Source organism: Typopeltis vanoorti, chromosome 20, assembly GCF_054136105.1.
Source record: "Typopeltis vanoorti isolate ZY-2024b chromosome 20, IOZ_Tvanoo_1.0, whole genome shotgun sequence".
Classification (NCBI taxonomy): domain Eukaryota; kingdom Metazoa; phylum Arthropoda; class Arachnida; order Uropygi; family Thelyphonidae; genus Typopeltis; species Typopeltis vanoorti.
Window position 1 is genome coordinate 61482240 of NC_143568.1, and position 24639 is coordinate 61506878.

Sequence of the window (24639 nt, forward strand, 5' to 3'; positions counted from 1 at the left end):
ATGATTATGTACTATTTAACTCCATTTCTTGTTCCTTGTTCATCTAGTTTTTTTTTCTATGTAAGTTTCTAATTTCTCTTTTAGTTGTTCCGTTCATTCAATTATAATTTGGTTTATATTCAGCTGATCAGAAATAACCATTTTCTGTAAGCTTCATTTTTCTCTTATTATTTTTTCTGCATATTTATTCTAATTTTTGATGCTTCTTTTCACGTGCCATTTTTTTTCTTTGTTCCTAGATTGTCATTGGCTGCTTGCTTTATTTTGTTGCGTATACTCTTCCATTCTGTTTCATTATAAAGATTTTAAAAATCTTTACAAAAATCATTTGCAACAGAATACAAACACAAACTAGATTTTTGCCAACCTCTAGAACAAGTAGGATTCAGAAAAAATTACACCACCATTGATCACATATAAAAATAACAAGACAAATGAATATGTAAAACCCTTAGGTCTGGCATTTAGTATTTTGAAAAGTCATTTGATTCAATCTCAATATTAGCTATTTTAAAACCCATTAAAAATCAAAGAATCGAAAAAGCTTATATTAATATACTTTACCATATATTATTATTACACAGGCACGTCCATGGAGTCTGAAGACTCATTGTGGGAGATCCAATCTATCCAACACAATCTAGCATACCTCTCCTTGAATCCATTAATAGAGAAAGCACTCACAACTGACTATGGCAACCTATTCCACTCATTCACCACTCTCCAAGCAAAAAACTAGTCCTCACACCCCTACTGACCCACACCTTTATTCAACTTCCAGGGATGACCCCTTGTTCTGGTCCCTCTAGCCAAATGCTGAAATATTTCCCCTGCATCTATCCTATAAAATCCTTTAAGCAACTTAAATGTTTCTATCATAGCCCCTCTTTTTCTCCTATCAACCAACTCTGCAATCCACACACCTTCAATCTATCCTTATAAGGAACATTCCACAGGCCACTCACCATCTTGGTCACTTGTCTCTGAATCCTCTCCACCGCTTCCACATCCCCAAGAAACCCAGGGGACCAAACTTGAGCACAGTGATGTGCTCAAGTTTGGTCCCCTGGGTTTCTTGTCGTTTATATCCAGATGTGGGCGTATCGAGGCCTTATAAAGAGGAATTACAACTTCTTAATGTGTTCTTCACTAGCCAAGTAATCTTATGTGCTACCTTATCAGCCTTAGCAATATGTCCTCTAAACTTGAACTCTCTGTCTACTGCCACCCCTAAATATTTAGCTTCATCTATTTCCTGGAGTACAGTGCCATCAATGGGTTAAACAGCTTGTAATCTATTTATTCCAAAGTGCATAACTTTACATTTCTCGACATTGAACTGATACCCATTATCTTTTGCCCATACTGAGAGCCTATTTAAATCGTCCTGTAAGCTCTCCACATTGCCTTGATTAACTATTAACTCTACCTAATTTTGCATTATCAGCAAATAACAGAATATTTCTTTTTGGGTTATTTCCTATATCATTTATATATAAATTAAACAGCAATGGTCCCAGCACCGAACCTTGTGGCACATCACTAGTTACCTGCTTTCACCTTGATTCTGCCCCTCCACACACACACATATATATACACACACCACTTTTTGATATCTGTCCAGCAGCTACTCTCCTATCCACTTAACCAGTCATATCCATCCCAATTTGTTCTTATTTGTATAACAGTGTTTCATGTGGTGTTTCATATATTCAACTACATCTATAAAATCAAGAACAAATAGGAAATTTCCTATAAAAAAGGGAGTTGGACAGGGAGATGCCATTTCAACTGAATTTACAGCAGAAAACTAGAAGAATTATAGTAAATGAAAAAGAACTAAATCTTGATTTGCCGATGACAAATGTTCTTTTAGGAAATCTATCGGGGCAATTGATCAACAAATAATCAATGAATTGAATGCAGAAAGTAAAAAAGAAAGGATTAGATATATAGAAAGATAAAACAAAAATAATGTATAATAAATACATTACCATAATCCTGTACAAATGGAACACCAGGAAATTAATATAGTAACCTCCTATGTTTACCCATGACAAAAGATGACAGCAGAGGGAGGCTGTGAAGAAGAAATTATTTATAGAATTCGACTTTGTTGGTAGAAGAGTCACTACCCAGAGGAAGGGTAGTGACTTTTGGAAGAACACCGTGATGCATTTAAAGGAAACATCCCAATCTGCCTCAAAAGAAAAGGATTTGAAGTTGTATACTTCTGGTCATGATATATGGAAGTGAACATGGACTTGACTAAAAAAATTGACCGGCAAGTTGAAGAGTACCCAGAAGAAAATGGAAAGATCATTACTCTGTATTACCATTCTAGATAGAAAGCATAATACAGTGTTCAGATTAGGGTGAAAGACATAACAGCCATTAAAAGATTCAAATGGTAAGGAGTAGGTCATATTGCAAGAAGTATCACTCAAAAATGGATGAAGTTAATATCAGATTGCTATCCCAGTGACAGAAAAAGACCTACAAGAAGACCAAAGAGATGGTGGGAGGATGAGATTAAAGAGATAACTGGAACTCAGTGGCATAAATGAGCTCAAGACTTTGGGAGAAGTCTTTGTTCAGCAGTGGACAGAAAATAGCTGATGATGATGAATAACTATTTCCTTCCTAATAAACAAAGCAAAATAACTTGTGGAAAATATGCGAATTCTGCATTGATTTAACCATAGTAACTTCCTCTGGGTAGTGACTCTTCTCATAGTGTTTTTGCATTATGGGATATCGGAGCAATTGATCAACAGCCTCTATACACAAGTGGACTAGTTTATATTTCATGCACACACTTTGTTTGCTTATGCTTGCGATAGAGGATTAAAACAAGAATATAATTTTTTTGGCAAGAAATATACTATGTTAATCTATATTTTAAATGTGCTTCCTGACTTAAGTCTAAGTAGCTTCAATATTTTATAGCCGATAACTACGTAACAGTTTTATGGTGACTTTCTTAATCGAATACCCATTCTGTTCAGAATTCTCAGAAAAACAAATAATTGTTTTCTATTTGTGATTTTTGTGCAGAAGTGATCCTGCCATCTATTTTATGTTTCTCCAAAAGAGAATTTATATTTTAATTGCCTTAAACGATAAAAGAATGACAGATGAAATTAGACTAACAAATATCATAACAGTTTGATGAAATTGTTTGTAGTAACGAATAATGCTTTTTTTTTTACTTAAGAAATAAAGATGGTGGTAATGATGATGAATCAAATGTAAATTTCTATATAGTTAATATCAAGATAGTAAAAACGTAATTATCAGTTAAAGGAATAAGGATAACTTTTTTTTTCACAAATAAATTTATAAACAATTTGACAATTACAATACAAACGGTAATTATACAGTTTTCATTTTAATCTTTAAAATGCAAAAAGCTTTAGTTGGTGCTGATAAAAGTGTGTATGTCACTGCTTGTTTAATTCCAAATATTTCATTATTTTGAAGGAAAAACAGTATGATCTTGTAGTCGATGATGCCATAGAATTTGTACAGATCTTAAAAATGCCTGGAACTAAGGATCATGAGGTATGTGTGTTGCCTTTCTTCATAAAATTTTTTTACTGAATTAAGCTAGATTACTATACTATGCATCCTAATAAAGTTCATTTTTATCTCTTCTTAAGTTAGGAAAGGTATCGAGGAACTGCAAATTTTTAATGCTGAGTGAATAAATAAATATTTTTTCATTATTAAGAATTATTTATAAAATGCTGACCTTAATAAAGATGGAGGGCAAAATGAACAGCGTATCCTGTTCGCTTAAAGTATATATGATATTAATCCACCGCTTGAAAAATCAGCTAGTACTCTAGGGACTTGCAGGGATTCTCTATACTTATATTCATAAGTATAGAGAATCCCTGCATATGTTATCCCAAGCATACTAAAAGTTTTTTTTTTTTTTTTTTGTTAGTGTAGTTGTTAGAAAGCATTGAAAGCAATAAATACTCATAGTTACATTGCTTATCGTATACCATTACATGTCTAGCATATGCCATCCTTTTTAGGTCAAGTTTCATACTGCATAGCTTGGTTTGCAGAGTATAACACCAAAACATCCAGTAAAGAATAGAAGCATGTATAGAATGTGGCAAGTTTCTTTTAATGAACAAGTTGTTTACAAATCCGTGTGTGTATTTATAAAGCAGCAATTGTTTTTTGCAATCACCCTTAATCAGATACACACTATGTACCAGTAATTGTAAGGACATCGCTGTTATTTGAAGTTATGGAACATTCTAGGTTTTTTAATTACATAAAAACTGGTGTACAGATAATACGAAGTAGTACGACATGAACTCAGTGACTTTGAGAGAGGTGTCATTGTGTCGGTCACATTTGGTGGCATGTTGGTACGTGACATTGCTGCTCAACTGAAACATTCAGAATCAACGTTTGGCAATGTGATCAACAAATGGAGACATTCTGGCATCACTAGTGCAGGAAAATACCAAGGTGGCCACCAGAAATGACTGGCAGAGACAGGAGGGTGTTAAAACAGGTGGCATGCAAAAACCGGCTCCATCAGCACAAACCATCTGTGAAAAGTTCCAGAGCACTAGTAACACCATGGTGAGTAGTACTAATACTGTACAAAAAGAACTCCACTTACTGGGTTTCCAGCAATACACAAGCCTAACATCGCAACAACAACAAATAAGGTGGCTCGTCTGGCCTGGTGCAAAGAGCATGTGAACTGGACAATTGACTAGTGGAAAACGGTACTCTGGAGTGATGAATCAAGGTTCATCTGTTTCCAGTCTGATGGCAGGGTGTGGAGGCAGTCTGGTGAACGCTTGTTACCACAGTGTGCTGTACCCACAGTAAAGTTTGGTGGTAGAGGAGTAATGGTGTGAGGTTCGTTCAGCTGGTTTGGAGTGGGACCACTGGTCGTTGTCTGTGGTTCCACGAATGCCCCATGCCACAAAGCTGCAACTGTTATGGAATGGTATGAAGAGATAGGTGTTAAATGACTGCTGCCCTGGTCTGCACAGAATCCTGACCTCAACCCCATTGAACACCTGTCACACAAATTGGAGTGCCAATTGAGGTCCAGAGCAGCACGTTCTCGATCTGTTACTGAACTCATTGCTGCTTTGATGGAGAAATGGAGACAAATTCCACCTGATGTCTGCTTAACATTGATGGAAAGCATCCCTCAAAGGGTGCAGGAGGTGATCAAAGCCAAAGGTGGATATACTCAATATTACAGTTTGCCTATTGGTAGATAGTGTATGTTTTGAATGCATTCTCATAGTATCATCTGAGAATTAAATTCCGGGAATTAAGTTATCTCAAATCATTGACAGACTGCATGACAACTCTCCCCATTTGAAGACAATGCAACTACATTGTTTATGTGGATCATGTAACATCGTCTTTTGATGCTGTTACCTGATCCACACTCTCAAATCCCTCATCCCCTAACATCAGGGGATGAGGTGATCAGGTGATTATGTTTCAGGTTATTCTCTCATGGTAGCTGTATAAATTCCATTTCTTCTTGAGAGCTCTGGTATAAAGACTACTTAATTCTAAGTTGAGAAACTTGATTAGTTCTACACTTAACTTGAAGGTCAAATGAACAATAGCTATGCTTCATGTGTGCTGTTTATATGAGCATAGGGTTTATGCTTCGTGGTGACATTAAATTATCATTGGCAAATACTAGAGTGAGATACAAATAATTTGAATTTTGATACAATTTTTAAATACAGTCATATAATACACACAGAAATTGGAAAAAGTAATCACTTGGGAAATCGTTTTTCCAGACTGAACCAAAGAAATAACTTGTTTTACTTATTTATACACAGGTTCCAACCTCCTTCAACTATAACCAATCATACAATTTGCGAAAGCTCTGGTAGATAACGGGACATTCAGGAGATCGTCAACACTTTCCCAGTGTAAATATGGGCAGAGAAGTTATAAATTATTTATTGGTTTAAAGATAAACCAACCAAAGAAATAACTTGTTTTACTTATTTATACACAGGTTCCAACCTCCTTCAACTATAACCAATCATACAATTTGCGAAAGCTCTCGTAGATAACGGGACATTCAGGAGATCGTCAACACTTTCCCAGTGTAAATATGGGCAGAGAAGTTATAAATTATTTATTGGTTTAAAGATAAAGGTTAATCTATATTAATTTAAATTAATATAGATTTTATTATAAATATAAATTAATCTTGTCTATGTCTGTGTCCTAAACACATCAGTCTACACTTCACGCATGCAAAACAGATGAAACTCGAAAACAAAAACAGCAACTCATAACAACTGATAACGTTAAATTCGACTGGCTGACACAATAACTAATCACAGCCAGTGATTTCTAGGTGCTATTGTCTCATTGCTCAAACTGCCTCTCCTTCTGGGCAGTTTAAAACCACTGGAATGCTAAGAATTTGACCTGCTGCACCATCTGTACATCTGTTCAAACGGCTCAAAAGGTGTATGTATGTGTGACTGCTCACCCATGTAATTAATGCCAATGTCATGCAATGTTTACACATCAAAAGGTGTTCTCTTCTTGAAGCATTAGTATATTGTGTTTAATTTAAATAATCACGCAAAGCCAGGAAACATTTAGGGGAGTCTTTAACAAGAATAAATGCAAATATATAATATCAGTATTATATATTTGCATTTATTGGTTGGCACTGCATACCCGGAGTACTCTCTCCTTATATATACACAAGGTATGACAATTTAATTCCCGGAATGGACCTGTAAAAAAACCTACATTCTCATCTATACAATAGTGGCTACTATTGTCTTTCGAAGTAGTCCCCTTGTGCATTTATACACTGGTTTAGATTGTGTTCCCATTTTTGGAAACAGGTCTGGAACTCTTTTTCCGGAATACTCTTGAGTTCCTATATCACATTATGCTAAATATCAGCAATGTCAAAAAATCTTCCTTTTTAGTGCAGTCTTTAACACGTTCGCTGCCACGCTACTTTGGCATGGTCTGTTCCCCTACGCCGAGCAGTTTTACTTCTTCAAGGTCAGTACGATAATCTCGTTACCGGAGGTAAACGACCTACGAGTATACTCGTAGTTGGCTTGTACAGAGCATATACGGTCTATGAGAATACACAGTTTTGAAGCTAGCCCCACAAGCCAAGCATTTTCACTTCTTCAAGGTCACTACAATAATCTCGTTCCCGGCGGTACGCGTCCTACGAGTATACTCGTAGCTGGCTTGTGAAGCAGGTTTACCCACTACGAGTATACTCGTAGTTGGCAGCGAACGTGTTAATTTTGGAAACAGCCAGAAATCACAGGAAGCTAAGTTGGGTAAATAAGCAGGATGACCTAATTCAGTATTTGATTTTTTGGCCAGAAACGCCCACGATGAGCGCACTGTGGCTTGGCACATTGTCATGATGGATGATCCACTTGTCAGGTGACAATTCAGGTTCTCCAAACAGTATCTCATAATCTTTTCAGCACCTCTAAATAGCATTGTTGGTTGATCATTTGTCCCTGTTCAAGGAATTCATAGCCGACTATCCCTTGTGATCAAAGAAACACACCAACGCGGTTTTGAATTGCTAATGCGACAAGCATACTTTTTTCACACGTGACAAACTTGGCTTTTCTACTGCATGTTCTGGCGTTTTTTTTTTTTTTTTTTTTTTTTTTTTTTTTTTTTTTTTCTCCCTTCAGGGTCCTACTGGAAACACCAGGTTCCATCACTCGCATTACTCTCGGAAACATATGCTTATTTGCAGAAAGATCAGTCGCAACTTGAATCCGCCGCTGCTTCTGTTCATCCATCAAGATCTGAGGCATAAACCTCACAGAAATCTTTTGCATACCCAAACTTTCCTAACTGTTTCTCGATTCATTTGCGATTCATCAACCATTAATCGTACTTAATCGTCTGTCAGACCTTACCAAATCTTGCACTCTGTTCGCATTTGCATCCATCATTTTTGTTTTTGGCTGCCCACTTCTGGGATCATCGTTCACATCTTCTCGCCCACCTTTGAATCCTTATGCCACTCAAAGACACTTGACTTGAGTATCCACACCATATGCCACTTTCAACAGCTCCAACATTTCAGTAGCAGTTTTGCTGATTTTCACACAAAATTTGATGTTAATATGGTTCTCCAAATTTTGATCACACGTTTTTACGCCAAAGTTTACACACAGATCTCTTGTTTTTGTAATAGCCAACTATAAGATGGCTCTTTTGGCTTGAGGTTTACACACTCATTAGTTAAAACATGTACATACACAATTACTCATGTGACTCCAACCAAATCACCACACGGGAGACACTACAAGGTCGTTCCGGGAATTAAATTGTCACACCTCGTGTGTGTGTGTGTGTATATGATATGTTGTTGTTGTGTTGGGTTCCCTCAGTTTTATTCATCCATCCCTTAGGACAGGTTCAACCTTTCAATGAGAGATTTTAAGTATGTATTTTTGACTGTAGATCTGTGTGTGTTCATGGGCTGGTTTGCCTGTTCTGAGGGATGAAAAAACCCAAGTTTCCAGGTGGGAAAACCCTCTACCTCTGTATGAGACTGGCTAACTCACCTGTAGTTGAAAGAGACCAGATAAAGGTTCCTCACTTCATGGACAGAAATCAAACCCAGGTCTTTCCGACCAAAAGGCTTCGTCTATACTGACTGAGCTACAGGGACTCACTGTATATCAGAGGTGAATATTCCAGGTGTGTGGTGCTCATCCATGAAATATCAGTATCATCCATATTATATTTTTGCATTTATTCTCCTTAAAGACTCCCCCAATTGTTTGCAGACTTCGTGCAATTCCTGAAACTGAACATGATACACTGTACTAATGCTTCATTTTCCTCTTCAGGAGGGTAATAAAGCATTAGTGCTTCATGAAGAAGGCGCTTTTCAATGCGTAAACATTGCATCACATTCGCTTTAACAGCCCGGGTGTGCTTTCGAAATGCATACACCTTTAAGCCATTCGAAAATATGTAAAGAGGACGCAGTGAGTCAAATTCTTAGCTTTGTAATATTTTTAAAATGCTGAGAAGGCGGGTCTGGGTGAGCTAAAATTTTGAGCTCACTCAGCACCTAGCAACTGATTGGTTATTGTGTCATCCAAGCCAATTGAACATTGTCACCTGTCATGAGTTGAGCGCTTTCTGTATCCAATGGCTGTATTACAAGCAGTTGTTACGCATGTTTTCTGGAACTGAAAATTTGAAAGTGGATGTTAGGAGAAAAAAGCTAATTGTTTTGTCTTTTACTTGTGCAGTATAGCATCTGTTGAGGTTGCAAAGTTTTTTAACGGACTTTTTATTCTAGTCTTCGGAAACAACAGACAGTAAAAAATATCTATTCCTGAATAACAATTAATATTCTGTGTATTATAAGACATTGTTGATCTACAACAAAATACCAGCATATGTGAGATTGATAAGACAGAAGAACCGCTGATACTATTAAAAAAAAAACTAATGAATTTAGGATTCCCGAAAGTGTGGATAATTCCGATAATGATCGTATGTTATCTATACTGAGTCTCAGTAAACAAGATAAAATTCTTGGAAAACGGAGCAAAATATACACAAACCAGTGAAATACACTTAACATGTGCAACAAATTTTACGAGTTGCTGCTCCATCAAACCATATATATTCCTGCAATACTCTCTCTCTCTCTCTCGCTCTCTCTCTCTCTCTTCATAAAGTTTTTTTTTTTAATTATGCCATCATAAATTCACTTATTCATATTTAGAATTTAAAGGATCGTGCTATTCGCTCTACCCAGTAACTTATAGGACACACATATCACAAATGATAATTATTAATTATTCTTTACCATTAATGAAAGTGTTTCTACTCATACTTATTCTTTCCTATTCTTACATGTCGTATAAATGATGGTTCACATATTTTTATCTTTGAGTATGTCAAATATACCAACCAAATATAGCATTATCCTTCATTGTTGTTTTCTAATAAATCCTAAAATAGATTGTACCTCCACTCTACGCAGAAGTATTCAAAGTTATCCTGCAATTAATTGCATTGGACCAATTAAGATGAGCGCTGATTCGCTATGCCCTCTCCAAACTTTCATACATCGATGAAATACAATCACACGATCATGGGTGTCCAGTGAGGGGGGCACTTCTCCCTGGATCGATTAAAATATTCCACAAATTATAATCATAAAATTGATTGAGATATGTAATCTTACACCCTCGACCCTGGGAACATTTTGTCTGTCTTGAAAATTTATTATGGGTTGGCCTGTAGCCATAGAACAGCAATAAAACATGTGTTCTGTTTTTGGTTCATCTTTTTCTGATTTGTGAACAGTGACCTGTTAGTGTGCCCTCTGTGTCTAGTGAGTTACTGATGAAGTGTAAATTGTAAATTTATAGTGAAACAAATTTAAACAGAAAAATTCATTTTTAAAAAGTAGGTGTATGTAATTTAATATTATTTTACTTCTTACTTTTATGATTTTTTTGCTTTTAAACTGAAATAATTTAATTTAGGATTAATTAATTAGTTGATTTTTAATAAAATATGCCGGTCATTTTTTTTATATATGAAACTGTGCTAAAAACTATTAATTCTGAATACCTTTTTTTTCCCCAAGAATTAAAGAGCATTAAAATCGATGCGAAATGAAAATAATGTATTTATAGTTTACATCGACAAATAATTACATAAAAAAAAAAAAGCTAAAAGACAGTTATTGATATAATTATTTAATTAAATCAATAATTATAAAAATTTATTGATCTAATTATTTGTCTCCAAGCTTTGCCTCTCCCCCCCCCCCACCCCAGAAAATTTTCTGTGGATGCATGCCCATGCATACGGCGATGATATATATATATAAAACTGTATTTGCATACAGTAGCAAACAAATTAATCTGAACAAGCAAAATTTTCGTCATTTGTTCATTTTGTAGCCATAAAATGAATGCATCTTCAAGAAAGCATTCAAAAATATGTACTCTTTCTCAGTACACATCCATGACTCAAAGACAAATTGCCAATGAGTGTGGTGTTGATTTGAGTACTGTTAATGCGATTTTAAGGGAGATAGGTGCCTATCTCCTGACAGAAAAGGAAAATATGGGTGAAAAAGAAAAACTACACTTACTCAAGATCATTTACTGGCTAGGAAAAGCAAAATGAATCCAAGATTGTCTGCTGTAGACTTGGCAGCTAGTGAGATTAATGTTTCTCACATGCCAGTCTATCGATGACTTTTGGAAGCAGGGAGGACTGCCAGAGACCAAAAAAAAGAAGCAACTGACAAAGGCTATGCAGAAAATGAGGTTCTAGTGGGCAAATGTATGAAGATTAAACTGTTGAGAAGTGGAAGAAGGTCGTATTCTCAGATGAGAGTCAAAGAGCACCCTATGTTCATCAGCCTAGAAGACTTCTCCCACCCACCTTCCGAAGGTGGGTGTTTAGGAGGGTGTTCTTGACGCTTCTAGTGATCAAGTTGGTAATACATCAGAATTGTCACACTATGTGATGAAAATCATGTACGCTGTTGTCCAAAAGCTAACAACAAACTACATTTTTACCTCTATATGAAAAAATTTTCATGAATACAGGAAACCGCCCAGATGTTCTAGGGTGGTTTCCTGTATATATGAATGATGGTCCAGGATCACTTGTACCTGTTGAAAGTATGATGAAAAGTGACCAATACATAAAAATATTGGTAAAAAAAAGAGTGGTCCCACAGATCCAGAAAGACAAAGAATTCATATTCCAACAGGATCTCACTCCATGCCACACTTCAAAAAAAAAAGTGGAAGAATTCCTCAAAAATCACAACATCCAATTGCTTCACTGGCCAAGTAACTCTCCTGACATTAACCCAATAGAAAATTTGTGGTATAGTGAAAAAGAGACTTGGAAAATTAAATTGTGATACAAAGGATAACTTAACACAATCCATTATAAAAGTATGGCTTTGAGATGCAGAAATAAGAAAAATGTGTTCTCTGTTGGTAGATTCTGTGCCTAAGCAAATTAACAAACTTATTAGGAACTGAGGAGCACTTAAATTATTAGGTAAAGTTGAGTTTAATTTTTATATTTATTTTCTTGTGAAATTAAAATTTTTCTTTGAAATGCGAGTGTTTGGATTAATCTGTTCACTACTGTATATATATATATATATATATATATATATATATATATATATATATATATATCAAATAAAGTCAGCTGTGTATCTACAGCTGATTTTTCAAGAAGGAAAGTTCTAAAATTTAATAACATACTTTTCTAAAGGGTAATTGAGCCTAATATGTTAAGGTGATGATGACATGGAGTTTATTCAGTGTATATGTGTGTATGTATGTATGGGCTTATTGTTCCATAATGTTCTGAATAACTCTTCAAAATATATTTTATTAACATATGAATTCTGATTAGGATAAAGGAATATCAGAAGCAGCAAAAAAGAAACTTACAATAGAAGAAACCAGAAAGAGTCTTCCAATATATCCTTACAGAAATGACTTGCTGGAAGCAATCAAAAACCATCAGGTGAATTATTACTATGGATATTTTTTTTGGTTAATGCTTATGTTATTCAACATTTTAAGAAATATTGGAAATGTTTTCAAAGAATTTTGATTGTGTTCTGCTATGTGAACTGTATTTTAGGAATGTAAAATAAGAAAAGAAATTTACATATATAGACTTACTTTTTTTTTTTTTGTGAACGAGTGATGAAATTCTCACCCTGCTTATTTGGAGGCCTGCAGTAGCTTGGAAAAAAAGTTCCATGTTCCAATACTGGTGTCTACAGTAAGGTGTCTGGATTATGTAAATAAGTAAATATTTATGAAGTAAAAACAGAAAATTCTGTACCAGGCACATTAACATATCCTGCTGTTTATTTAGAAGTTTTAGAAATTGATTTTTGTGTCATGGCAGGCATTAAAAACGTCTTTACCATAAGTATATGAATGCCTCTGTAATGTATTACTTTTTCATAACAAATTTCCGAATAACTCCAGTAGTAATGTTTTTAATGTCAAAATAAATGAAAAAAAAAAAAAAAAAAAAAGAACAGCCCATCCATTGTACTAATGTGCTACAGGTTTGCAACCGTTCATGAATGAGTCACATTAAAAAAAAAGTAAAATATTGTCTTAAGCTATCATAGTGCATCATTGAGAGTATGTTTGGAAAATTTTAATAATTGAGTTCATTTACATTGTGTAGCAAATGCATTTTTGTGTGGAAATGATTTATTCTTTATCACAGTACCTTATTGGTGCTGCATTTTTGTGACATGCTCAGCCAAAGCGTTACTGTATGATTGTTTTCTTATCGTCCCATTCATTTTGGCACATATTTCTTGTGGTGTCACACCATGTGATGAAAATCATATATTACCTATGTTAAGCATTGATGCTACTGTAGGAATTGAAGATAGAGTATTTTGTGGCAAAAAGAGTGTTAAAAAAAAAAATAAAAAAAAAAAAAAATCAGATGTAGAACTTAAAGGGATTCTACCTGGCTAGGTTTGCATTTTCATGATGCATACAAGCTTTCTTGCAGTATACAATTTGATAGACTGTTCAAAAGTGGAACAAACTTTATTTTGCAGACAAAATAAAGTTTGTTCCACTTTTGCATACAAACAATGTGTACAAAAATAGCAGTACAACAGAAGACACTGTAAAAATTTGTTTTATTTGCATTATGCTTATTATGGCTATCTTACCCAAAAAAGAATGAAACTCTACTGTGTTCTAGAACTGATTGGAAAATCCTGCCCTGCCAACATGGTTTCTTGAAGCTTCTAGTGATCAAGGTGGTAATACACCAGAATTGTCACACTGTGTGATGAAAATCACGTACACTGTTGTCCAAAAGCTAACAACAAACTACATTTCATATCTCTATGTGAAAAATTTTCCATGAATACAACCAGATGTGGACATAAATTTATTGACATTATACTAATAAATTATACTACACAAAAATGTATTATAAATATCATACAAATTAATTTGCATACGTTTTTGGCTAACGTTACAAATTTCTTAAGGATTTAATGTACAGTGCTTAGAGAAAACTATGCATACAGACATTTCAGTATGGAATATGTCCACCCCAAACTGCAGTGCAACTCTCACAGCATCATACTATGCTTAGCACCAAGTGATTCAGGAGTTCTCAAGGCAAACTGGCTCATTCCTCCTTCAGAGGAGCAAGGATAAGGCCTTGTTTGTTTTCTAGAGGGGAATTATGAGTAGTAATGCATCTCCCTATTGAATTTCAAACATGTTCTATGGAGTTTAGATCTGGAAAGCGTGCTGGCCACTCAGTTCGATTAATATCCTTGGTCTCCAGAAGTATCTCCGTTACTCGTGTGATGTGGTGTGGCACTGTCATTCATAAAAATGAATTCTTTGTCTACAACCCCATGGAACAGTCGAACACAATGTTGAAGAACTTCATTGGAATATCATTCACCAGTCATACGCCCTTTTACAGTACTTGTAGCTCATTGCATCCGTTAAGCATATTGACTCCTCACACCATGACGTGACACTACCATACATATCCCTTTCAAGAATGTTCTTGTGATGGTAAGATGTAGCATTTTCACGACAGATCAAGTGTCATCTAAAACTGGAGGAAAGGCTACAACAACTGTCATTTGTAAAGAGTACATTAACCCATTGGTCTTGTCAAATTTTTATGGGTACAACACCACTGAAAACATGCTCTACAATGAGCTGCTGTAGATTAAGGGACACAGATTATAGGTTATAGGCTTTGGGGCATAATAGGCCTACTTGTTGCAGACATCTTTCCACATACCTGTGCTTGAATGAAGCGGACTTGCAAGCTGACTTGATGTGGTGCATCGATTACGTTTTGCTGTTGTAAACAAAAATTCATCTTCATGCTCCATGATAGAGCAAGGGCAATCTCTTATCAAGCATCTGGAATACATTCCATTTTTTTTGAAACACTGCCCAGAACCTGGATACAGTGCTTTGTGACATTCCAAAATCTCTGTCAATATCACTAATTCTTGCAGCCCTCTTCCAGCTTTCCAATAATTCTTCCCTGTGTGAAATTATCTAGATGATGTCTTTGAGGCATTACAAGACATCCAAGTTTGCAACTTTATTCCTTTGTGAAAAGAGCTTCCTACAAACATAATTTGCTTAGTGCAGCCTTTTATCCTGTTGAGTGCTACCACGTGACCCTTTTGCACAGTTAAAAATTTGAATGTGTACCTGCATTCTACTCGAAATCGTCAGTTATACAAATTGCCACAAGCTGATTTGTCTCAGTTTGTGATTGTAATCTTCAGAAATAGTGCTCACCCTTGGATTTTGGACACTTGTATATATTACCTGTGCAAGCATCAATGCCACTGTAGGAGTTAAATGGCAGAGTATTTTGTAGCAAAATACAGGGATGCCATGGCCAAATTATATGTACATAATGATATCTTGATTATCCATGTGATTATCTGGCTTTCAGATAGGCTCGCTTAGAGACACAATGGTAAAAAATAAAATGGATATGTTGTGTCTCCAGTCCAGATAACCTAGAAAGAGACCTTCAGTTATCTAAACTAGACTGACCAAATTATATTCGGTATGATGGAAATATTTTTATTCGCTTCGAGGTTTTCACAGGTAAACAAGGTCCCCACCATTTTCTTCTGGTAACCAGAGCAAAGAGTGAAAAATCAGCTACTGGAAAACTGAAAAGAAATGAAAATAGACACCACCATCAACAATGATATAAAAGAGCCATTGATAGAAATGGATGTAGAAGAGGAATAATAAAAATCCCTTGTAAGCAAAATTGGTATTATCAAAATGAAGATTGAAACAGGTTACATAATACTTATAAATAATATGATTTATTCCAAAAGTACGTATTGGGGGGTGGGGGGGAAGCTGTGTCAAACAGTAACCATGATGACACTTTTTAAATTATAGGAATTTCTAGTAAATGTGGTAAATTTCAAAATGAGCAGTTAAATAATTCACATCTTATTTGTACTTAAGGACCAGCTGGTAGTGAAAAAGTAGAAAAAAAATGATGAAGACCTAAACACTGAACAAAAAATCAATCTTATATGTATAGAAATGTTATGGGGAAAATTTAGGGTAAAGGAGTAGCTATAATATTCAACACTAAATATGACGATAATCTTCTTCAATGGCAGTCAGTATCAAATGGATTGATGTGGGCAAATATCATAATGGAAAACTAGTCAGTGAGATTTGTTTTGTGCCCTGTGGTCTTAGACGGTTCTAATAAGGAAGAGATGAAGGAATTTTTCAAGGCATTAGAGAATACAGCTTACTGAACAAAAAAGGAAAAGTTGGTTCTTGTTGAAGATTTAAACAGAGGAGCATGAAATGATTACCAGACATATAGAAATGTTTGGGAAAAATTGGGAAAAAAGAAGAGACCTAATAACACTGGTAAATACCTGCTGGATTTCTGTTTAGGACATGAACTAGTTATTACTAACACCATGTTCCAACATAAAAATGTGCACAAATTCATGCTGATAGAAGATGGAAGAAATAAGAAGAGTCACTGACTAGGTTATTGTCATCATCATCATCAATTTCCTGATATATACCCTCAAAAATTGTTTCAGCTGCTCTGGCAGCACTGCATGATTAAGTTTACATTATTATTAATCTCCTATCAACAATTTTCCTCCAAATTAGTTTATTACTTGTCATCACTCCAGTATTGTATCTAACATGTTCTTCTTCTAAGGCACTTCTGACTGAATCAATCTGCCAAGACCTTGGTCTTCCTTCAGATCTCTTTCTTACTATCTTGGCATCAAACACCTGTTTTAGTAACTTTTCTTCACCCATTCTATTTAAATAGCCATATCACTTTAGATTAGCAAACACAAATGTGTTTGCTAATCTAAATACACATTTGCTGACACATTCTTAAATGCTAACATTGTCAAGTTACTTTCTAATATCTTCATTTTTAATATGATTCTGCCATTGATACCATCTATTCACTCCTCTAAATTTTCTCAGAACTCAAATCTATGGTTTCAAGTCTATGGTCAAGTGTTTTATTTCTAACCCAGCTCTCAGATCCCTGAGTTAAAATTTTTTGCACACTGTCTTGTATACAACTCATTTAGTGTTTTGACTTCTCTCTGATTCCATATAAATTTATTCATTTGGCTTCCTACATACCAGCATTGCTAAATTTGCTGTCTATTTCCAAATTTAACTTGCCATTTTCACTAAAAACTGTGCCTAAATAGCTGAAATATTTTACTTGTTTTATAAATTCTTCAATGAGAATGTTGCTGAAGTTTCTATGTTCCTGCCTATTTTCATACTTTTGGTCTTTTTATTGCTGATTTTCATGCTAAATTTGTTACACCTGTTATTTAAAATTAATTTAATTTAAAATTATTGATATGTACACACAGAAATTCAATTATAGTTTGGTTTGTATGTAGATCCTGATTATAGAAGGTGAAACAGGTTCTGGAAAAACAACACAGATACCTCAGTATCTCTATGAGGCAGTAAGTTACTTCATTTTTTTTTTCTTGTCAATAATATTAAAAACATTTATAGTGGTATATTATTATACTATACTATCGGGGGACTGCTTGTTGATTGTCACCAATTCCTATACTAAACCTTCCTTCTGTAGCCCCCCCTCCTTGCATTGGGTTTCTCTTAGAAAATGCAGAATACTCTGAAAGGGACAGTTTTATATTATCTTATGGTAGTTAATATTATGTATTCTTATCTTTCATAATAATAAGGATACATAATATCAATTTAACCATTGGCGGTACTCTCTCTTTACACTGACATGCAGATGTCACTTAAAAGTCTAGGCCAGGGGTTAGCAACTTATTACCCACAGGTCGCTGAGTGACTTGCGAAAACATTAAGGGTGACCCATCGAAAGTTTATTTGAAAACCGATAATCTGAATTTTTAAAAATAAAAAAGCAAATAAGTTCCTTTTTGCAATTTTATTTATATTTAATACAGGTACATTTTGGCCTTGCATTGGGAACTACACTTATCATTTCATGCAACAATTTATTTACTCTCCTTGTCGATGCATGCACATACTTCCAGTGGTGTGTGATAGTGCATGTGTTGTCTCATCGCTATGTTTGTTATGTTGATAGTAAGTCAAATGGTTACTGCTGTTAGTAATTTTAAATTTACATCAAATTTATAAGGTATTATAATAAATATAATAATAAACAACATCTTTATTTAATTAATATTTATTTTTAGCCATGTTGGAACCAAAGAAATGAAATCTAAGAATTTTCAAGCTCTATGGGAAGAAAAGTATAGAATTGTGGACATTTTTGATAAGGATGCATGTAGTTTATGCATGGAAAGTGTAATAAGTCGAACTTACAATATTGAGCATCATTATGAAACCAAGCATTTAAGTTCAATGAGCAAATTCAGCATAGAAGAAGATCAGCATACACAAAACAATGTATATTGCATAATAAGCAACAAAAGTGAACTTTACAGTAATGAGTAAATAAGAACCAGTGCCTAAACAAAAACTGGCTTTATTGCATCCCTATATATACAGCAATCCCTCAATTAATGCACCTAATGCGTTCTTTAAAACAGGCACATCAATCGAAAACGCACTAATCGAATATAATAACCTATGGCAAAATGTATAATTTGTTCCTCAGATTTCTTTTTTGACCCTTAAGTTTTTTTTATAAAAGAATTAGGTATGTCTCAGGGCCTAGTTAAAAGGAAAAGCATGAAGCTGAAAGTCAATAAAACATATTCAGAATATAAATTTGTTATACTGCTTCTTAACAGAGAATTCAGCTAACGTAGTTTGGCAGGCATTCTGTTTCTTTTTTTTTTTTTTTTTTTTTCATACAATTGGTGGTATGGCCCTATTGCCTCTTCTGCAAACTTCACCAGGGTCAGTCTCTAAGCATTGCTCCTTAAAAACTTCAATTGTATGAAAACTATTTTCAAATTGTTTCTGTGAAACCTCTTTGGGCTTGTCAGTGATTAAATTTTCTTCATATTCTTCAGGATCTTCTGCTGTGCATCTAAATTTAGCAGGTCGGAATCACTCAGCTTCTCAGAATGAGATTTAATTAACTTAGATTCATTTGAAAATCCTCTAAAATCATTTGCACAACGTGGAAGAAGGTGTTTCCAAGGGCTCGCATATTGCTAGCAGTAATTTCATTCGACTTTGCGATTTTATAACCAGGTTGAGATTTCTCTGATTTGGTTAGAAAAGTCTTGGAAGGCATTCACTTCCCAAAAAAGGCCGGTTTTATCGACATTAAATATTTGTTGATCTCAATAGTCCCCTTCTTACACAATTTTCTTCAAAATCTCTGAATATCTCTTTATCTGCAATTGCAGCTTCGCCTGTGATTAGGACATTATATAGGCTATTTCTCTTTTTTGAAACGCTCAAATCACCCAGCACTAACGTGGAATTCTTCTTTTCCATCATTGATAGCCCTTTCTTTCCAGGTTGCAAAGAGACAATGCTTTTTATTTAATAAGACCAGTGTTTAGTGGGATCCGTTTTTGGTTACAATCTTTCATCCATGTAAAAAGACATCTCTCTAATTCAATCATTATAATACTTTGATTTCAAGTGCATGCATGATGAACTTGAAGCAGCCTTACCTTTCTCTTTGTATTCAGCAGTTGATTCACCTATTTTTGTGTTCTTGACCTGTCTTTGCTCTGGACTCGACTTGTTCATTTTTCTTTATTATTTCAAGTTTTTCTTCCAATCAGATTACTTTTCGAATCATTTTCGCACTTCTGTTTTTTACCCACTAATTCTTTTACTCATGATTGAAAGTTAGGAAAATAATTAAAAAAAAAAAGTAAGGAAAATAACTGAATGAGATATGATCAGCAAAATACAATGTAAAGCAGACGACATAAATGTTGGCGATAAATTTGGAACATAGCGAACATGGAAATAATGTAGAATGCTGTTATATCCTCTATTTCTATATTTTTGTCCCTTTTAGCCTTTAAGGTTAGTCTACACTTAACTCGTTCTCTTAAACCTTTCCCCTTTTTAAACAAACAAAATCTTTGGACGCTCTTAAGTTTAATCACGTGTAGGATACTTTATGATTAGGGCTTTGTCCTAGAATGAGACGTGGCCATTAAACATATCTTCTGAGACAGTCCACCTGATAAACATTGACAAATTTATTTTTTAACTGCGCTAGCCAATACTGAGGATAGATGAGACTCTTATCCAGGATGGCTCTCTCAGAGTGATACACAGTAACTAAACTACAGTAAATTTCTAACTTCTGTTCACTATATTCTTGCATGCAGTCGTGGTCCGCTTTGTTAAATTATACACGTTGGTTCTTCCCGCTAAGTTCGATAATAATTTTATGAGTGGCTGTTTGAATTCATATACTAAACCAGATCAGGCAGGTACTAAGAAACATATTTATTAATTAAAGAAATGATATATGAAAGTCTTATTTCTAGGTAATCTGAATCAAATTTTAGTAAGATCTCTGGTTCATTACTACTAATGAAATACATGAACATATCTTGGACCACCTCTATAGGTAACATAACATTATCTCATCACAAATTATCACACATTCTACACTCACGTGGTCACCAGTTATATCACTTAACACAACACAATTAATTCATACAAATTAAATAGAGCCCTTCTAGGCAGACAGTTCTCAAACAAAGATGGGTCTATGCCAAGTTGGAGGCAGTTCCTAAAGTTCCATATAATAAGTCCACTACACAAAATGTTCTTTGGAAAACCATCTTTGAAATGATACTTGTTCCTTTCTTCTGCTTGTCTGGGCATCAAGGCTTCTTCTCAGCCTGCTGCTCATCTGGTCACCTTCGACAACTGTACGGCCAGATTCTCAGTAGGAAGGGCGATATGGCTCAGGAGCTTAGCCAGAACGGATGGCATCTACTTGGTTTCCGTCACACGATATAGCATAGTTATCCTAGTCCAAGGAAACAGCTAGCCCTATTCCATATGCTGCAGCAGACGACTCATACTTTCCATGGCCAGCCTGGAACTTCTCCATAGGTGCAGACTGGACCGACGTCCGAGAGGTCAGGAAACAGGAACCAAAAAAAGCCTCGAGTGGGATTTGCTTGACCTTTTTGTTTTCATGCTCTTCCCGGTGTTTCTCGTATCTCGCGATGGCCGCCAATGCGGTCATGTGGGTTTTCGTCATGGCGTCCAGCTTCTTCCACTACGTCGCATGTGCTTTTGGCGTGTTTTCTTAGAAAGCGCTCTAGTTTCTCTTTCTCATAATTCTTCCCCCCCCCCCCCCCAGTACATGTAACACTGGACGGTCAAAAGGTGACCCTTGGACTCTGGCTTACCGATTTTGCTATCTTATGACACATAAAATGGGGTTCTTAAATTAATTCAATACATCAAATAATTTCTCTATCAGACCCACCTACATAACAGGTTAGGTCTTACAATTTTCTTTCATTTGTTATATAATTTCTTACTCCTATCTTAGTGTTATATACATTTCCAGTTTATGGCCAACACACCACATTCTCTGCCTATTTTCAAAGAGTTTTTCCTGAATAATTAAATGGTAATTCTTTTTCTTGGTTTATTCAGGACACAACAATGCCATTAAAAATAACTTTGTAAAATGTTTCAAATCGGTAACTAATTTATTTCATCCTGGTGAGTGATTTTTTAAAATAGTTAGCCATAAAAAACATATAGATCGAAAATTTTTAAAATCTGTAACATTTATTTTTTTAAGATACATGTAGGTGCACTAATCAAATTTGGTTATCAAAAAAAAAAAAAATGACGCATCAATTGGGGGTGCATTAATCAGGGGATTGCTGTATTGCAAAATATGGAAAGCCTTTTTTAGATGGTGAATTTCTGAAAAATACTTTTATTGACTGTGCTGAGGAACTTTTTAAAGATTTTAAGAATCAAAACAATATAAGAGAATCAAAGAATTGCCTTTATCAGCTTGTACTGTTCAACATAGAGTAAATAATTTGTCAAAAAAAATATTGAACAAATGAGATGATCTATTGTCCTGTGATGTTTTTAGTAATTCTCTTGACAAAAGTACTGATATTAATAATATTGCTCGGTTGGCATTAGCAGCTGGTTATGGTCATTGTTATGATTTAATTAAATCACAACGAATCGAAGAATTATTCACATTAACACTAATGTTTGTTACTACTAAAGGATGTGATATTTTCAAAAATTTATGGATTTCAGAGATTTTGGTGAAAGAAGATCAGCCTTAAAGAAAGTCTTGTCTGTAACAACTGACAGTGTCCCAGCCATGTGTGGCAAAAATATTGGATTTAAAGAACTTTTAGAAAATGAAATTTGTCATCCGATTTTATCATTTCATTGATAATTCATGAAGAAAGTCGATGTGCTAAAGCATCTACAAAGCAATTAAAGTTATGAATGTTGTGTTAAAAATAATAAATTTAATCAAAGCACATGCAGCTCTCACACAATTCAAATTCAAAATTGATTTCAAAATTTGACTTCTCATGGTGCTATATTTAGCTCCATAATTAATCCAGAGGACTTTGATGAAACTCAAGTTGCATATATGTTTTTATTTTGAATGTTTAAGAATTGATTGAATTTAAAAATTCAATCATATGGACTAATAAATTTAAAGAAATGCTCAATAAGCTAGAGAAAAATACCAAAAATCAAATTATAACAAAATATTTGGCATCGATTTCTTCAACATTTCTAGCAATGGGAAAAAAAAATAAAAAGTCAGAGTAGCTATTCTGTGTGTTTGATTTGTTATATATAATGTATACAGGGTGTTCGGGATAAATTTGACAGTTTCGTAAGGAAAAAGAAAATCTTCTTTGTATCTATTAAATTTAATGAATTGACAAAAAAACATTACAGGCAGAGTTAATTACAATACGATCAACAAGATTTACTCAAAATAACCACCATTAGCATCGATCACAGCTTCAATTCTGCTTCGAAACCTCGAACAAGCTGATGCTACAGTCTCCCTGGGAAGGGCCGCAAAAACTGTTTTAATTTTATCCATTAACTGGGCTTTTGTATTACTGGAAGTGCGATTGGTGTCTTTTTCAACTGCGCCCCATACAAAATAATCCATGGGGTTAAGGTCTGCGGAGTTTGGAGGCCAAACATTTGGACTGGTGAAGTCGTAGAAATTTTCAGACAACCATTTTTGACTTTTCCCAGAGGTGTGGCAAGGGGCCGAATCCTGCTGCCATACATACGGCCTACCATTGGCTACCCTTGTTATCCAGGGCTTGACTACAGTTAGCAACTCCACGAACAAAGCCCGAATTCCAATGCCAGGGTTCTTCAACACCTGTTCCTGCAGATTTGCGAGGAATTCTGCTGTACGAACGCAATCAGATCGTCTGCTAGGGATCTTTCTTCTTGCTACATCCTCGTAGTCACCATTGCAAGTCTCTAGTTCATGCCTGATTGTTTTTACTGTATTCAGGGAGCATTGGGCAGCAGTCGTAATATCCTTATTTTGATGGCGGGCACGAACCATCATGATACAAGTTATTCTCTTCCATGATTCAGGTGGGTTCCAGCTATCCATCCTTTCTGACATCTTGTATATGAATGAAGAAGGGTCCAAACTTTTAAATGAAGAGAAGTGTGTGTTAATACATGTAACTTACAGAAAAATATAATTAATTATAAATATGTCAAATTTATCCCGAACACCCTGTATATGTATTACTGACTATTATAATAATGGAATTAACTCACATAAGTTATTCTTTATTCGTAGAATTTTCACCTGAGTATCACAGGCATCATCAGTACAGGTACAAGGCTAATTAAACAATAACTGTTATTTAAATTAAGAGGATATTAAATTCCCACGTTGTTTCAAAACTGAATAAGAAACTCAAAGAGTTTCATGCTGAATATAGTAAACTATAAAAGTATTGGCAGATACTAGCGTAAGCCAAAGCACGTACAAACTAGGGCAAATCGTAGCAAAGGTGGGTAAAGCTCTGATCACTATTCTTGGTATTTCCCATAATGTAAAAACACATCTCCTAGGAGATGTATACATTATGGTGGAAGGTCACTACCCAGACCGGTTTCGACCTTTATTGAGGTCTCATCAGTGAGTAGGTAGACCAAATTAATACTGAGGGTATAGCAAAAAGAACTTATATACTCTACTATATGAGTTGTCAAACAGGGGCATCCATTAAATTACTTAAAGAGCCGATAGGCTTTATTTCGGCGATTTAAATTATTTAATTACATACATATTACATTATTTAATTTAAATAATGTTACATTGCCGAAATGAAGCCTATTGGCCCTTTATTTAAGCAATAACTGTTATATTCACAAAGCGCCAACTAAGTAGCTAAGGTTAAATTTCATAAATTTATTTAATTATTATTATTTTTAATTATTTAGTTATTTAATTATTAAATAATTATTTAATTATTCAATTATAATAATTAAAAAAAATAAAATAAATAAAATAAAAAAAATATATATATGCTTTATAAAG

The 24639-nt window shown here is 34.7% G+C and overlaps 1 protein-coding gene across 4 annotated transcripts in view; it reads left to right on the top strand.

The window, feature by feature from the left end:
- Nucleotides 1–24639, top strand: part of l(2)37Cb (DEAH-box helicase 16 lethal (2) 37Cb) — a 311532-nt gene that overhangs the window by 124825 nt on the left and 162068 nt on the right. For all 4 annotated transcript variants that reach the window (XR_016550053.1, XM_090410204.1, XM_090410206.1 and 1 more), the window contains 3 exons: nt 3484–3564; nt 12469–12582; nt 17537–17605. Coding sequence is in view for 3 of the 4 variants with exons in the window: in XM_090410204.1 (XP_090266330.1) it covers nt 3484–3564; nt 12469–12582; nt 17537–17605 (264 nt within the window). In the remaining variant the exon portion in view is untranslated. The remainder of the gene's footprint in view (nt 1–3483; nt 3565–12468; nt 12583–17536; nt 17606–24639) is intronic.